Below are 17053 nucleotides of genomic sequence, written 5' to 3'. Positions count from 1 at the left end.
ACATAATGGTCTTTTGACAAGAATTGCACAACTCTCTCAGGTTTCTTTTTCCTAGTTTGACAGTCAGATCTATGGAACTTTAGATTACTGATGCTTTCTCATTTTTCACCATTTGAGGTTTGTGTACTCTGAGGCTTGAATACATTTGGAATGATAATACCTTGCATTCTACTATTTAAATGATCTGTACGGTCACACGTGACCACCAAGCCCTTATGTATCTTCCTAGTTTCTGCCAACTGACTGTTGAAAGTAACGGAGACCCAAAGTAAAACAGTTAAGGCAAAAAGTGAAAAATCTAGACAAGGAGGACTTCAGGTATGGTTGTTTTCAGGAGCTCAAGCACTATTGTGAGAACTCAGTCTCTCCATCTCTCCTCCCTGTTTTCTACATTTGCTCAGTTCACAGAAAGGTTATTTCCTTGTGTTCTTTAGCTGACTCCCGGAAGCCTCTTGTTTACATCCTCCTGGCCAAAACAAGGAGCCCTGGTAAGTGGTTAACAGCCCAGCTCCCAACCTAAAGGTTGGCAGTTTGAATACATCAGTTTGCTTTACAGGACAAAGATGTGGCAGTCTGTTTCCATGAAGAGTGTTGTTATTGTTAAGTGTCATTGAGTTGGTTCCTAATTATAGTAACCCTTTATAGGATTTCTGAGGAGCAGCTGGTAGGTTTGTACTGCCAACCTTGTAGTTCAAACAGACTTTTTGGTCCAGTGCTTATCCTATAATGCTATACGATGTTAGAAATGAATTACGATGTTGCACAAAAGACACTCGTTGAGACTAAATTACCTTGGCAAAGCAAAATTTACTCCTGCAAGAGGGTGCATGCACATATCCTACAGAAACAAGCCAGCGAGCACACTAAGTGGGCAGTCCACTCGGGTTTTTAATCCCTGACGCAAGTCTTAAGGCTGTGTCTCACCCCATTGGCTAGGGTTTTGATTGCACAATCTTTTCCCTTACTCAGTTGGGTAGTTCAAATTTCTAAGGCATGCATTTCCATTTCAGGAAATAGTAAAAAGTAGAAGAGAGGTCCCTAATCACTTCAGGAAACAGTAAAAGATAAAGTCTCTGCTCACTTTGGGAAGTAGTCAAAGAAAAAGGGATCATAAGATCTTTACTCAATTTGTTGTTGTTGTTAAATGCTGTCAAGTTGATTGCGACCCATAGCAACCCTGTACAGGGTTTCCGAGGCTGTAAATCTTTACGGGAGCAGAAAGCCTCATCTTTCTCCCTCCCGCAGAACAGCTGGTAGTTTCAAACAGCTGACCTTAAGGTTCGCAGCCCGATTCATAACCACATATGACTCAGTGCTCTCCTAGCTTAACCGGACGCCTAAACTTGCCAACATCTTCTTTGTCCCTGAACCCACCCTGCTCCCACTACCCAGAATGCCATTTCCTCTTCCTACTCCTCACGTTTACTCATTCACATCTTCCACATACCTTCGTTAATATTCACATCTAGTTTTCTTCAAACCAGAAATAAACTCACCCTTTCCTCTAAACTCTACCCTCTCTCAAAGATAGTGCTACCGGATAAGCACTGGACTGTGAACCACAAAGTCAGTGGTTCAAACCCACCAGTGGCTCCTTGGAAACCCTACACAGGGTTACTATGAGTCTGAACCAACTCAATGGCACTCAACAACAACATATATTGAAATATGTATGTGACCACCATTGATTCTTACCTCCATGAAGGTGAGACTGTTGTTTGCCTTGATCATTCAGCCCTCTATGCAATCCTTTAAATCTGGTACGTGTTAAGTGAATTTACATAGTACTTGACATTTACCATCATATTTGTGTCTCAAAACAAATCTGGAGGGAAGGTCAGGACAAGTATCAGCTTTCTCTATGAGGAAACAGGTACCACAAAGATAAAAGATTTGATGGAGGACCTGTAAGCCAGTTTTCTGGAAAAGCTGAGATTAAAATCCAAAATCTTTGGAGCGATATTTTCCAAGAAAAACCAGCTGGTATGTGTTGCATCATTAAAACATGGAGATCAGTTAATTTTACACAAAACAAAACAATGCTGTGAAGTGAAGTCGATTCCCACTTATGGCGACCACTATAGTACAGAATAGGATTGCTCCGCAGTTTCCAAGACCCGTCTTTACAGAAGCCGAGCCACGTCTTTCTCCCACATTGTCGGTTCCAACCACAGATCTTTCATGTACCAGTGAAGCGCTTCATAATGAAGTCATGTTTAGTTCAAATAGATTGTACTCTGCGCTTTCACACGGTCTACGGATTCGTGAAATTATCTGACGATGTGTTACCTACAGAGCCAAAGAATATTTAAGATGACGTCCAGAACAAAAAGAAGTTCAGAACTGTTCCAGTTTGGGTCGGTTTGGGTATTTTTGTTGTGCTGGCTGCTGTGCTCTCTCCCCTCCCCTCCACTCCTTTCCCCCCTCCTTCTCTGCCCCCTCTAGTCTTTTGGAACACACTCTCCACCAAAGAAAGGGATAAAAAGTGGATTTCTTTCCCCAAAGCGCATTTTCTCAAGATAGAAAACACACCTTCCTCCCTTTGAAAACTCCAAGATTCTCTTGCAATGGCTTACTTGGATGGGAACACCTGGACTCGGAACGACAGAACCTTTGCGGTCTGAGACTGGAAGGACGAACTGCGCAGAGCTCCAGTGTTGTCCAGCCCACCGGGGGTGGAGCCGCACCAGCCGCAGGTTCACATTTCCGCCCCGCTAACCGCTGCACACCAGCCTTGCCGGGCGATAGTGGCGCGCCCTGAGATTGGGGTGGTTCGCCGGCACCCTGAAGGAAGGCGAAATTGCTGTCAGGCCGGACCCCGCTCCCCTCGCCATGGCGGCGCCGTCGCGGCTCCTAATCCGCGGGGGTCGCGTGGTCAACGACGACTTCTCGCAGGTGGCTGACGTGTTGGTGGAGGGCGGCGTGGTGCGGGCGCTCGGCCCTGACCTGCTGCCTCCCGGGGGTGCAAGCACGGACCTGAGGATCCTCGACGCCCGCGGCAAACTCGTCCTACCCGGCGGCATCGACACGCACACACACATGCAGTTCCCCTTCATGGGCACGCGGTCCATCGATGACTTCCACCAGGGCACCAAGGTACCCACCTGCGCGCCCCGCTCGCCACCCCAGCTGTCCAGGGGCTGGTGAGCAGTACCGCTTTACGCCTGCGCACCACGAAGGGACTAGGTGGACGGAAGCTGCGTTCCAAGTGGTCATAGCGCTGAGATGACTAGTCTTTCTGCCTAGACCCCTCAGAGGTGCCCCTGAAGGTGACACCTTCCCTCCACTCTGATTGGGAGATTTGACAAATTTAAGGCAGTCTTTAATTTTTCTCTATATTGTACCTCCAGACACCCCCAACTCCCACCCCCATTATCTCGGTGTTCTGAGAAACTAGGCGATTTTACAAATCTTACATAATATCTATGGGTTTTTTTCTTAGGGGGTCTTGATGACTCTGTGTGCTAGGGTGCTAACACAAGGTCCTCCGTTCAAACCCACCAACTGCTTCTCCGAGCGATGAGACGAAGTGCCCCCGGAAAGATTTGATTTCAAATGCTATATAGGGTCGTTATGAGTCAGACTCGACTTGACGGCAGTGCATTCGGCACTCCATGCCATTTCTTTCATATCCACCCCCAGCCAGAATCAAATAAAAAATACACCCACTAGTTAACCTGTCTGAAATAGGGGCTGGGTGGTATGAAAAGCCCATCCCCATCCATAACCTTTGCCCCCACACCTCCAGTCTGACTGGGCTTTAAGAAGAGGAAATATTCCAGATCTCTCAGCTCACAATCTTAGCATTCACATCAAAGGCAGACCCGCTTCACCTCCTCTCCTGCATCTTGTCCTGGGGACATCATGTATGAACCGTGCTGGTGTAGGAATTCAATAGACCAGTGATCCCCAAATAAGAGAGTGAATTGGGTTCTCCTAAAATCCAAAACCAAACCCATCACTGTCATTAGGTTTCCAAACCTGCAGTCTTTACAGAAGCAAACTGCCACATCTTTCTCCCATAGAGACCTTTCAGTTAGCAGCCTTAACCACTGCAACTCTAGGTCTCCTTCAGGCTTCCCCAGGCACCAAAAACAAAACAAAGCAGCACCAAAAAACAAAACCAATTGTGTGGACTTCATTCCAACTCATAGTAACCTTATAGGACAGAATGAAACTGCCTTATTGAATTTCCAAGAATCTAAATCTTTACAGAAGCAGACTGCCATGTCTTTGTCCCGGAACAACTGGTGGGCTGACCCACTGACATTTTGGTTAGCAGCCAAGCGCTTAACCACTGCACTATCAGGACCCCTTTCTTTTGGCACAAAGTCTAGACATTGGGCCAATGAAAGAAACCTTTAATGCTTTGTCAGGTTCCTAAAAACAATAGCAGGAGATAGATAGCAGCTTCACAGGAAATCACAAAACTAGAATTCCACTCTCAGCACTGAGGCCTAGCCGAACCTTCGCACTCCTTGATTCTTGCATTTTGGACTGCACTGAGAGAGATGGGTGAAGGTATATTGCTATTCCTAAAGCTATGGTTCTTGGCTCAGGGTGTCTCTGACATTTTCCCAAGGGTCATGCCTTGACGTATGAGACAGGTGGGTTTAGTTCAGGTATAATCTCTACAGTCTGTGAAAGCAGTTTTGACTCTACTTTACTAGCTGAACTAGTTTCTAATAGTTTTACTCTTGTCCACTCCTCCCCACCCAGTGGTCCCCAATCCTTGTTACTGATCAGAATGTTTATAAGAAAAAAGAAAAGCAAGTGGATATGACCGAGAGAAAAAGGTTTAGGCAAGGCTATTCACATGAGTATTTGGAGAGCTTCTCCCTAGTTAATAATTATTAACCTTCACTTGAACACAAGGTCAGCAATTCAAATACACTAGCCACTCCTAAGAAACCATAGACAGGGTCACTATGAGTTGGGAACAACTTGATGGTACTTAACAACAACAACACAATCAATACCTATGGTTATATTCCCATTTGGAAATCGGTTGTCATTATTGGGATCATTAGACAGGTGCGGTGCTATAGCATAAGCACTGGACTGGTAACCACGAAGTCAACAGTTCAAACCCACCAGCCATTCTCAGAAACACTATATAGGTCACTATGGGTCAGAACCAACTTGACCGCAACAACAAAAATCGTGTAGGGTTTGTCTGTTTTCAGTCAATCTGTTTTGAATTGTAAAAGAGACGGCTAGGCACAGAGAAGCAGGGAGAGATGGGTGAAGATAGTTGGTGACCCACACAAAGATTACCAAGGAATGACTTTCCTTCAGAGCCAACAGAGAGAGAACGTTCTTCTAGAGCTAGCATCATAAATTCGGACTTCTAGTCTGTAAGAAAATAAAACTCTGTTTGTTAAAGCCACTCACTGCGGTATTTCTGCTATAGCTTTGTTGTTGTTGTTAGGTGACATCGAGCCGGTATGGACTCACAGCAACCTTATGCACAACAAAATGCAACACTGTCCAGTCCTGGGCCAACCCCATAATTGTTCCTATGCTTGAGCCCATTGCTGCTGCCACTATACCAATCCATCTCATTGGGGGTTTTCCTCGTTTTCTCCAATCCTCCACTTTACCAAACATGAATCCTTCTCCAGCGACTGGTCCCTCCTAACATTATGTCCAAAGTATGACAGATAAAGTTTGGCCATTCTGGCTTCCAAGGAGCACTCTGGCTGTACTTCTTCAAACAAAGATCTGTTTATTCTTTTGTCAGTCCATGATATTTTAATATTCTCCTCCAACACCATAACTCTAATGTATCGATTCTTATATAGTCTTCCTTATTCACTATCCAGCTTTCACATGCATATGAGGTTATTGAAAATGCCATCACTTGTATCAAGCACACCTTAGTCCTCAAACTCACATCTTTGCACTTCAATACTTTAAAGAGGTCTTGTGCAGCACGTTTGTCCAATGCAGTAAATCGTTTGAGTTCTTTACTGCTGCTTCCATGAGTGTTGATGGTTGATCCAAGGAAAATGAAGTCTTTGACAACTGCAATCTTTTCTGCATTTATATGGATACTGTTTATTGGTCCAGTGGTGAGGATTTTTTTTTTTTTTACATTGGGTTGTAACCCATGCTGAAGGCTGTGGTCTTTGATCTTTTTCAGTATTTCAAGTCCTCTTCATTTTCAGCAAGCAAAGTTGTATCATCTGCATACTGCAGGTTGTTAGTGAGCCTTTCTCCAATCCTGATGCCACATTTTTCTTCATATAATCCAGCTTTTCGGATTATGTTCTCAGCATACAGGTTGAGTAATTATGATGAAAGAATACAACCTTGTCGCACACCTTTCTTAATTTTAAACCATTCAGTGTTCCCATGTTCTGATCAAACAACTGCCTCTTGCTCGGTGTACAGGTTCCTCATGAGCACAGTTAAGTGTTCCAGAATACTCATAGTTCACAATGTTGTCCATAGCTTGTCATGAGCCACGCAATCAAAAGCCTTTGCATGGTCAGTAAAACACAGGTAAACATCTTTCTGGTATTCTTTGCTTTCAGCCAAGATCCATCTGACATCAGGTATAATATCCCTCATTCCACATCCTCTTCTGAATCCCCCTTAAACCTCTGGAAGTTCTCTGTCAATGTATGATTGTAGCCGTTTCTGTATTTCCTTTAGTAAAACTTTACTTGCCTGGGATAGCAATGCTGTTATACAATGATTTCCACATTCTGGTGGGTCATCTCTCTTTGGAATGGGCACAGATATGGATCTCTTCCAGTCGACCAATTTGTCTTCCAAACTTCTTGGCACAGATGAGTGAGTGCCTCCAGTGCCGCATCAATTTGTTGAAAGTTTTCAATTTGTATTCCATCAATTTCCAGTGCCTTGTTCTTTGTCAATGCCTTCAATGCACCTTGGACTTCTTCCTTCAGGATCATTAGCTCTTGATCATATGCTATCTTTTAAAGTGGTTGAACACCAACCGTTTCTTTTTAGTACAACGACTCTGTTTATTCCTTCCATTGTGTTTTGATGCATCTTGCATCATTCAATAATTTGCCCATAGAATCCTTCACTACTGTAAATTGAGGTTTGAATTTTTTCTTCAATTCCCTCAGCTTGAGAAATGCTGAGCATGTTCTTTCCTTTTGGGTTTCTGACTCCAGATCTTTGCACATTTCATTGTAATATTTGACTTTTTCTTCTCAAGCGGACCTTTGAAATTTTCTGTTTAACTCTTGTACCTCCTCAGTTCTTTCATTTGCTTTAGCATCTCTATGCTGGAGAGAAAATTTCAGTGTGTCTTCTGGTATCTGTTTTGATCTTTTCCTTCTTTCTTGTCTTCTTGATGACTTTTTGCTTTCTTCCTGTTTGATGTTCTTGATGTCATTCCACAACTCTTCTGGTCTGGTCTTCGGTCTTTAGTGTCTAATGTATCAAATCTGTTCTTCAGATGATCTCTAAATTCAGGTGGGATATATTCAAGACCATATTTTGGCTCATGTGGGCTTGTTTTCATTTTTTTCAGCTTCAGTCTGAATTTGCATATGAGCAATTAATGGTCTGTTCCACAGTCTGCCCCCGCCCCTTGTTTTGACTGATGATATGGAGGTTTTCCATCATCTCTTTCCATAGATGTAGTCAATTTGGTTTCTGTGTATTCCATCTGGTGAGGTTCATTTGTATAATCATCTCTTATGTTGTCTAAAGAAGGTATTTGAAATGAACAAATCATTAGTTTTGCAGAATTCTATCATGCGATCTCCAGCATCATTTCTATCAGCAAGGCCATATTTTCCAACTACTGATCCTTCCTCTTGGCTCTCAACCTTTGCATTCCAGTCACCAGTAATGATTAATACATCTTGATTACATGTTTGATCAATTTCAGTTTGAAGAAGTTGGTAGAAATCTTTTGTTTCATCCTCACTGGCTTTAGTGGTTGGTGCATAAATCTGAATAATAGTGGTATTAACTGGGCTTCCCTGTAGGCACATGGATATTATCCTATCACAGACAGGTTGTATCTAATGACTGATCTAGATATATTCTTTTTGACAATGGTGTAACACCATTCCTCTTCAATTTGTCATTCCCGGTATAGTAAACCATGTGGTTGTAAGAACCTAATGATTCCATTGCAAGAGCTCTTACCTACCAGACTCTCTCCCTTTCTGAAGTAACAATTGAAAAGTCAGGTGGCGAGTGATGGATGAGAAAGTTGTTTAAGATGCATGCTAATGTGAGATGGCATGTCACAAAAAATAGAGCAGCAGCATGTTTAAGAAATGCAGGCACTGTTCACCATCCCAAAGCAGGAGGCAGTTAAAGTTACCAAAAGTAAATACACATCACAAAGATTAACTTTGTGAGATTCTTGCAAGTATATTTACAGCCACATTGGCTCTAAGGACACAGAAATGGGTTCCTAAAGTCTAGAGAGCTACAAAGTAGAAATGATATATCATATTTTCAGGAGATGGGCCCTGAAAGGTGAGACCCATAGCTGTTTGCTTTCTACATTCACCAGAGGATCATTTATTATTATAAATTAGCAATTAAAAGGAATACTGTTTGTCATATTCTTTTAATTGATCACTAGATTGTGATCGGTGAAATATAGGTCAAGCAAAGGTTTCATATTTTGTAAATCTAATTCATGTTAGAGGTTGCTGTAAAGCCTATACTTGATTGAATTAACAGGTAAAAGCTTTCTTTCTGATGTAACCGATAGCAATAAAGTTCTGATTTAAAGAAATCATATTTTACTTTGTTGATCTAGGCACCCATACTAGGTATGCAGTAGTTTTATCATAATTCACCATCTACGAGAAGTACCGTGGGACATTTTTATTGAAGTGAATTTTATTAATTTGATAAACTTGAAGGAATTACGGCGTTTCTTTTACACACTGTGATAAGAGAGTGAATTACAAGAGCCCAACCAATTTTCAAATATATACAATTATATTCAGACATACATGGAGTAGGTGAATTTGCATTAAAAACCTGGCAACCTGGCAGCATCCATATCTGGGAGAGGGATCACCTTAAAAAAAAACAAAAATCATTGAGAAAGCATTCAGCGTTTCTTTTGTAAAGGACAAGAAGTCTTCAAAACTGAGAAAGGAAATGATACTTTGTTTTGGAACATTTTGGTGAAATGCCGTGGCTGTGATTGCTTACAATCAGGCAGTATGAGGCATGTGATTAAGTGTACACTTATGGTTATATTTTGTAGAATTTTTTCACCCTGTGGAGGCGTTGTTTCAGAAAACTTGGTTGCAAACCAAATTCCATTTTCTGTTGCTTGCTGGAATTCTGGACTGGGCTTCAGTTGTTCTAGCTCCATGGCTGACCGTGTGACCTTGGGCAAGTCACAGTGTTGTCAGCATTTCATTATAAAATGAGGGCTTCATTCTAAGAACAACTTCAATTAAAAACTGTATTTTTAGCAGTTATGAAAGTAACATACAACCAACCATTAGCAAACTGCTGGATCATTAATCATTCCTTAAAAAACAAAACAAAATATCTCTTTAAAAAAATAGAAACGACAGAAGAGTATTAAAAACATATATCTATATCATCTTTGTTAACATTTCAGTACTTATATTTTCGTGTATTTTCATTAGTTTTTCACTTATATATCTTATTTTTTCTTTTACCAAATAATGCATACTATTTATAGTTATCTTTTTTCATTTAACACTTCCTGTGTTCTTAAATGGGGCCTAGTTTACTGCTATAGGATAAGCACTGAACTGCCTACCACAAGGTCGGCAAGTCAAATCCAGCTGTTGGCTCCTTGGCAGAAAGATGAGGTTTTAAAGCCTCAGAAACCCTGTATAGGGTCACTATGAATTGACTCGATAGTAGTGAGTTTGTGATGTTCTTAAATATTATTGGATAGTGTGATTTTCACGGCCCTACTGACGTTCTCCTAGACTAAGTCTCAGCTCTTTGCTATCTCTTAAACATCAGGCCTCCATTTCTACCTGTCTGCAAATATCACAATCTAGGTGTCCCACAGCACAATTCTCACTCAACACATTCTAAACACAGAATGTTCCAAACTCAGCTTATCTTCCTGTCCAAGTGCCAGGCCTATTTTCACCATCTGTTCCCCAAATTGCTACAGCTCTACTATCTTTTTCCGATGTTGAACATTTCAGTGGTTTCCAGTTTTTTGCTAGTATATAAATAATGTTGTGACAAACGTCGTTGTTTGTAAATCATTGTGCATATTCTTGATGTTTGCCTTAGGAATCATCTCCAGTGTGAAGTTATTGAAACAATGAATATTAAACACATTTTAAAGGTGTTTTGTGCATACATACTTACAGAATGCTTAATTCATGCTCCCAGGAGCAATGCATCATGATACATTTCGTTGTATTCTAGCCAATGGTGGACATAAACTTTAAAAATAATCTTTGTCACAACTCAATAGGAAAACAGAATTTTTTAATGTTTTTAACAAGCATTTATTTAATTACTAGTAAGGCTGAGTTTTGAACATTCTTGTGTTAATAATTCATCTGTTCCAGTTCAAAGAGTTTGTAATTCTATGAATTCCTTGAATGGCTATCTACTGATTACAAAGTTTACCTTTTAATTAATCAGAGAATGAAGCCCATCCATCTCATAGATTAATTTGAAACTTGATATTAAATAAGGCTTTGGCTCTGTTTATGGTATTGTGCATTAGGAATTCTTTCATAAAACTTTACAGACTTGTGTTCATATTTGAGAATGCCGTGGCCTGTTTTCTCCCTGAGTATTTTCAATGTCTGACAGAGGCAGTCTGCAAACCAAGGTTTCCATGATTCTGCCACAATGTAAGGAATTTTAACCACCTCTCATCTGTCATTTTGTTGTACTGTGGTGCCTTGCCTATTGCTAGGATGTTGTAAGCTCTACCGCTGGTAGGTCAAAACCCAGCAGGGTCACTGCATGGTGGAAGGCTTCAGCAGAGTGTCCAGATGGACAGACTAGAAAGAATGCCCTGCTGATGTACTTCTGATAAGTAGCCACTGCAAACCCTGTAGATCACAACAGAAAGTTATTCAATAGAGTGCTGGAAGATTGGCCCCCTAGGCTGGAAGGGGCTCAAAATATGCAGGGGCCACAACAGTGGATGCGAGCAAACCACTGGTTGTGAAGATGGCACACGCCCAGTGATATTCATTCATTCTGTTGCACATGAAGTCATCATGAGTCAGAGCTGATGTGACAGCAACTAACAAGGAAAAGGAAATTTAAAGTGGACGTTTCTTGTTGCTGTGAAGTACCGTTGATGTTTTATTGTTGTTAGGTGCCGTTGAGTTGGTTCCAACTTGGGGAATCTATGCACCACAGAACAGAACACCCCTGGTCCTGTGCCATCCTCACAACCATCGTTACAGTTGAGCCTATTGCTGCTGACACTATGTCACTCCATCTCACTGGTGGGCGGGGGGGAGGGCTTCCTCTTTTTTGGCTGATCCTCCACTTTACCAAGCATGGTGTCCTTTTCCAGGGACTGGTCCCTTCTGATAACAGATCTGAAGTATGAGAGACAAGTCTGGCCAGCCTGGCTTCTAATGAGTATTCTGGCTGTACTTCTTCCATTACAGATTTGTTTGTTCTAGCAGTGCGTGTTTGCAATATTCTTCTCCAACACCATAAGTCAAATGCATCGATTCTTCTACAGTCTTTTTTAATTCATTTTCCAACTTTTACATGCATATGAGGCTACTGAAAATACCATGGGTTGGGTCAGGTGCATGTTAGTCCTCAAACTAATATCTTTGCTCTTGAACAGCAAATTTGTCTAATGTAATACATTGTTTGGTTTCTTGACTGCTGCTTCTATGAGTGTTGATTGTGGATGCAAGCAAAAGGAAGTCTTATTTGATAATGTCCATCTCCTCTCCATTTATCATGCTGTTATTTAATGGTCCAGTTGTGAGGATTTTTGTTTTCTTTACATAGAGGTGAGATCCATACTGAAGTCTTTGATCTTCATTAATATTTTAACTCTTTTTTGCTTCCAACAAACAAAGTTGTATCATCTGCATTAATTCAGATATTATCTTGGAAACCCAAGAAGCCTAAAAAATAACAACAACAAAACAGTCAATTAATGCTGTCTAGATCATTCTGACTCTTAGTGATCCTATGACACAGTGATTAAGGTTTCAGCTGATAATCAAAAGGTAGGCATTTCTAACCCACCAGTGGCTCCAAGGAAGAAAAACGTGGCAGTCTACTTCTATAAAGATTGTTGTTGTTGTTGTTAAGTGCCGTTGAGTCGATTCTGACTCACAGGGATCCTGTATAAGGTTGGAAGTCCTACAAAGCTAGTTGTATTTTGTTGTATAGAGTTGCTATAATGAAACTCTGATGAAACCCAAGAAGTGCCAGGTATTGTGGATGATGTGTGGTGGGGGATAAGGGTGGGGTGGAATGAGGTAGGCATTATAGAGATGAAAATAATGTTTTTTGTTCTTAATGGCAGACAGACTAGAGGTAAGTCCCCCAAAAAACCAAACCCACTGCCAGTGAACTGATTCCAAATCATGTTTGTTGATGTTGTTAAGTGCTGTCGACACTTCAGCACTTCTGACTCATTTCAACCCTCTGTAGGGTTTCTGAGGAGTGGCTGGTGGGATTGAACTGTTGATTTTGTGGTTTTGATAAGTCCAGTGCTTATCCTACAGCATCAACTTCGTGATTAGTAGTGTAGTGCCTAAACCACAGTGCCACCAGGGTTCCTTAGAGATAAGTTATTGTTAAGTGCCACCAATTGTATACAGTAGACCTTGTAGTTTAACATTTGTGTCTTGATGTTTTTGAGTGAACCTGTAGGGCAGTGGCTTTTGGTAATTTTCCTAGGTGCTGGTGGTGTTCGGTGCTGTCAAGTTGGTTCCAATTCATAGTGACTGTGCGCAACGGAACAAAAGACTGCCGGGTTCTGCGTCCTCGTCCTCCTTACAATCATTGTTACACTGGAGCCCATTGCTGCTGACACTGTGCTAATCCCTCTCATTGTGGGTCTTCCTCTTTTCTGCTGACCCTCCACTTTACTAAGCATGATGTCTTTCTCCAGGTACTGGTCTCTCCTGATAATGTCCCATATAAGTGGTAATAGCATCACTGAGCTTGTTTCTGAGTAGATTGTTGTTGTTGTTAAGAGCCATCAAGTCATTTCTGACGCATAGCGACCCTGGATAAGGTTTCCAAGGAGCAGCTGGTGAACTTGAACCGCTGAGCGCATTAACCCACAGTGCCTCCCCAGTACACCTCTGAGTAGATTACCTGACTGATAATAAAGCCTAGGCAGCTGCCCAGAATCTACACCGGAACTTTGTGCTCTTACTTCTTCTCACATACCGAGTAACACTGTGAGGGAGGACACTTAAATTTTCAGATAGACTTCATTGTATCTAACAGGAAAATTGCATTGCTGTGTTGATATTCAATAGTTCCTAAGCTCAGAGACTTAGTGTTTAAGCAAAGACCTTAAAAATTCACTTAAGGTTTGCTGGGCTAAGTGGAACAGAGGTAAATAATGATGTATGCACAACCCTGGAACAACAGGGCTCTGGGATTCAGGGATTGAGACATGATTTGAATGGGTAAAAGGGGGAAAATAAGGTTAAGATGCTTGGCTGTCTTTTGAATCTTGGTTTCCCTTGCATACTGTTGTAAAATAGATACTTGAGAGGGAGAGAAAGGAATAGCCATAAATATCATCATAGAAAGCTTGTCAGTCCATTTTCTGCCTATAACTGATTGGAATACCTAAAATGGGGCTGCAACGTGCCCAGTGAAGGAGACTTCTTGTGAAGCCTCTGCATTGCTTAAGACCATAGGTGGAATCCTGAAATCCATCCAGAATCTTCTGAGGTGGGAAATTTCTGCTTGAAAAGACGAGCAGACTAACCTGGAGCGGCTAGAAGAACAGAAGATACTTCTTGAAAGAAAGACCAACGGGAAAAATTAAAAAAAACAATAGCAGCAGTCCGACTGACTACTACAAGAACAAGCAAGTTGTGGTTGGATCCCCTCAGGGCGAACTCCCTTCCAAGGCTAAGACTCAAGGGGAACACACGAGCAGGCATGTGGTCTGACTGGTGACCACGTTGGTTATCGATAAGGGGAAGTGAGGGAAAAACAGCAATGAAGCTGTCAGCTAAGCCCTACCACGTTCAAGAGACTTCTGTGAACCTGGGTGGAGACCTGGTTGACCAGCAGTGTGACAAGACCTGGGGACTCCTGGGCCCAGAGTCAGTGACATAGCCACAGAGGACTAGAGTGGAGAATGAAGCGTCCAGCTAATAAGAAGTGAGGGCATATGCACAAGAACACCCACACTTATAGATAATACCCACTTGACCTGGCTTCAATGGCTGGATGATCAGAACGCAACTAGAAGAAGAAAGAAGAGGAATAAAAGAGTAATTTGATACAATTTGGTGAACTTGACCTATATCTATGGATGCAGTAGCTCAAAAGAGGGAACAAATCTCTACAGTGGGGACCATTCCCACCCCCTTGATACACAGGGTAGACAGGGATGGGCAACTTGGTAATTGGCTACCCAAAATGGGGGCACTACAAAGGCAAGAAGTGACTGGCTTACAAGCTTTCAAGTGGGAACCTAGATCCAGAAGGCGCGGAGGAAGGTAGAATCTCCACTGAGTAGTATCCAATCTGTCTGGATGGGGGCTGATGAAAAGAGATGGGGATAGGACTCTTGTGATACAATAGTGAATAATTGCTATCAAGACTGATTGTAAAGGTTGGAAATGTAACGGTAGATGTTTTGTAGCAAAAGGAGGAGAATGGTTGACTTTACAGTCCAGGAGCAGAGGTCCCTGGGATCATCAAGGAAGAAGAGCAGAGTGTGGGACCCTACCCAGAGAAGGAAGCAGTGATGCCAGAGATGGAGCAGCTGGGGACTCTAGACCCAGAGAGGAAGAGGGCTGTGTGTTGATGACTGAGGGGCAGGCTTGTGGGGCTATATGAACATGTCCATGACCTCAGTCTTTTCATCTTCAATGCCGTGCTGCTGGTTTCCAGGCGGCATACATCACATACTCCATTTGAAAGGATGTCAAAAACTACCTACCAGTTTATTGCATTGGTGGCTCTGCCTTGGTTACTTGTAGAAGATGTTCCAGATTCCAAATATATCAAGAATGCCTTTGTTCTTCAAGGTCCAAGACATGAATGGATTTGTGCTACAGAAGTTGAGGATGACAAAGTCCCCTGGTTGTCAGTACTCCAAAATGTAATTCGAAGTAGTCTGGAGAAGTGAGACTGGAGTTAGTGGACTCATCCAGGGTACCAACTTCCTCTGGCAAAGATAGACAACATGTATTTTCTTGTTCTGGAAGATTTCATAACAGGCAGAATGATGACTTTTCATGGGTGACAGGAGGATGAACTAGAATGTTTGATAAGTTCCTTCCAACTTTCATCAGAATCATCTTCTGCTCAATTATGTGGAATGCACAATAAGAACAATTTGAGTCCAAATTTGTGAATCACTTTTCATGGAAGTTATTTTATATATACATAATTTAGAGTAATTTGACTGAAAAGCCAAAGACAGAGCAAGTATATTGTGTGTTTATAGGTTTATGATCTCATGGGAAATTAAATCAGTATGAAAAATGTTACATATATGATCAGTTTAGAGATAGAGTTTGTTTTTTTGGTGACTAACATTTTCCTAAACAATTGTTGATTTAAAGATATTTTTAAGAAATAAAAAATTAGGTTAAAACAAAACATAATGTTTTTTTTTCAAACTAAGAAAATCCTTTGAGAAGCATAAATACAAAATTAGATTACAGCTTTATGCTAAAAAGTCCTATTTAACATGAATTTGGTAGTGAGCTTTGGACTGACCCGAGCTTTCAGCTTCAGATGGGCTGAGGGTTTCATTTTATTTTCCCTTTTTCATATAAGGATCTGGGAAATGAGGTTGCCAAGGCTAACTGTTGTCTCTATTGGGAATGTGAGTCCTGGTGTGGCGCTGCTGGATAATGCGCTGGACCACAAGGTCAACGGTTCAAAATCACCATCTGTTCCTCAGAAACCCTATACAGGGTCACTCTGGGTCAGAACTGACTTGATGGCACTTAACAACAACAACAACAACAGTTACTCAATCTCCTCTCTTCCTTTCGCTCCTAAATATTTATAGAATATTAATGTGCCAGGCATTGTAATGGGCATGGGGCATACTGAGATGAATGCAGTTATATCAGGATCTCTGGGGGGTGTGAAAAATTCCCCAGTTGATTGCAAAGTGCAATCTGGGTGAAGAAGCACTGGGCCAGGTGAAGGAGTTGGACAGGGAAAGGAGGTACCTGGTGAGGTCTCTCCCTTATGTGAGAAGTTCTCAGATGACAAGAGGGACACTGCAGTGGGGCAAATGGGTTGGAAAGGGTGGGGTAACTCAGTATAAAAGTGAGAATCCCTCAGGGCCTTGTTTTATCTGTGATAACTGTTTTCATCATGCTAAAAGCAAAGGGAAGTCATTGAAAGATTAGAAGTGGCAAGTGTGGCAGGGGATGAAGTACAGGTCTAAAGTACTAATCCAGTCAGGAGAAGATGAAGGTGGGACTGGTCAATGGAGGTGAAGATGTAGGAAATGGAGAGACTCAAGGAGCATGTCTGAGGTAACCTCCAGAGAATTTTATGGAAGATTGGATTTTGGGATGCAGTGAAGAAGAGAGCAAATTCAATCAAGGGTAGCTCAAGTCTCTGGTCATAGTTGGATGGTATATGGTGAGATGACTGATTGAAACTTGAGGATAGTGGACAAGAAGCCAATGTGGACAACATCTTTGCAATGCTGAGTGTACTTCTGGAATTGGAACATAAACTGAGATCACAAAGTTTTTTTTTGTATGTCTTAATGATGATGTCTGAGAAATCTGTACCTGGACCAAGAAGCAGTTGTTCGAACAGAGCATGGGAACACTGAATGTTTTAAAATTGGGAAAGGTGTGCGGCACGGTTGTGTTCTTTCACCATACTTATTCAACCTGTATGCTGAGCAAATAAT

General features: G+C 41.7%; 1 protein-coding gene across 1 annotated transcript in view; it reads left to right on the top strand.

The window, feature by feature from the left end:
* The first annotated feature begins 2832 nt into the window (after positions 1 to 2832).
* The window catches only part of DPYS (dihydropyrimidinase), a 129560-nt gene continuing 115339 nt past the window's right edge, over positions 2833 to 17053 (top strand). Inside the window, exon 1 of the mRNA XM_006830822.1 lies at positions 2833 to 3096. Coding sequence (XP_006830885.1) covers positions 2833 to 3096 — 264 coding nt within the window. The remainder of the gene's footprint in view (positions 3097 to 17053) is intronic.

The sequence above is a fragment of the Chrysochloris asiatica genome, unplaced genomic scaffold, assembly GCF_000296735.1.
Source record: "Chrysochloris asiatica unplaced genomic scaffold, ChrAsi1.0 scaffold00001, whole genome shotgun sequence".
NCBI lineage: Eukaryota > Metazoa > Chordata > Mammalia > Afrosoricida > Chrysochloridae > Chrysochloris > Chrysochloris asiatica.
The sequence above is the reverse complement of the archived record's forward strand: the minus strand, read 5'-3'. Positions and strand labels throughout refer to the sequence as shown.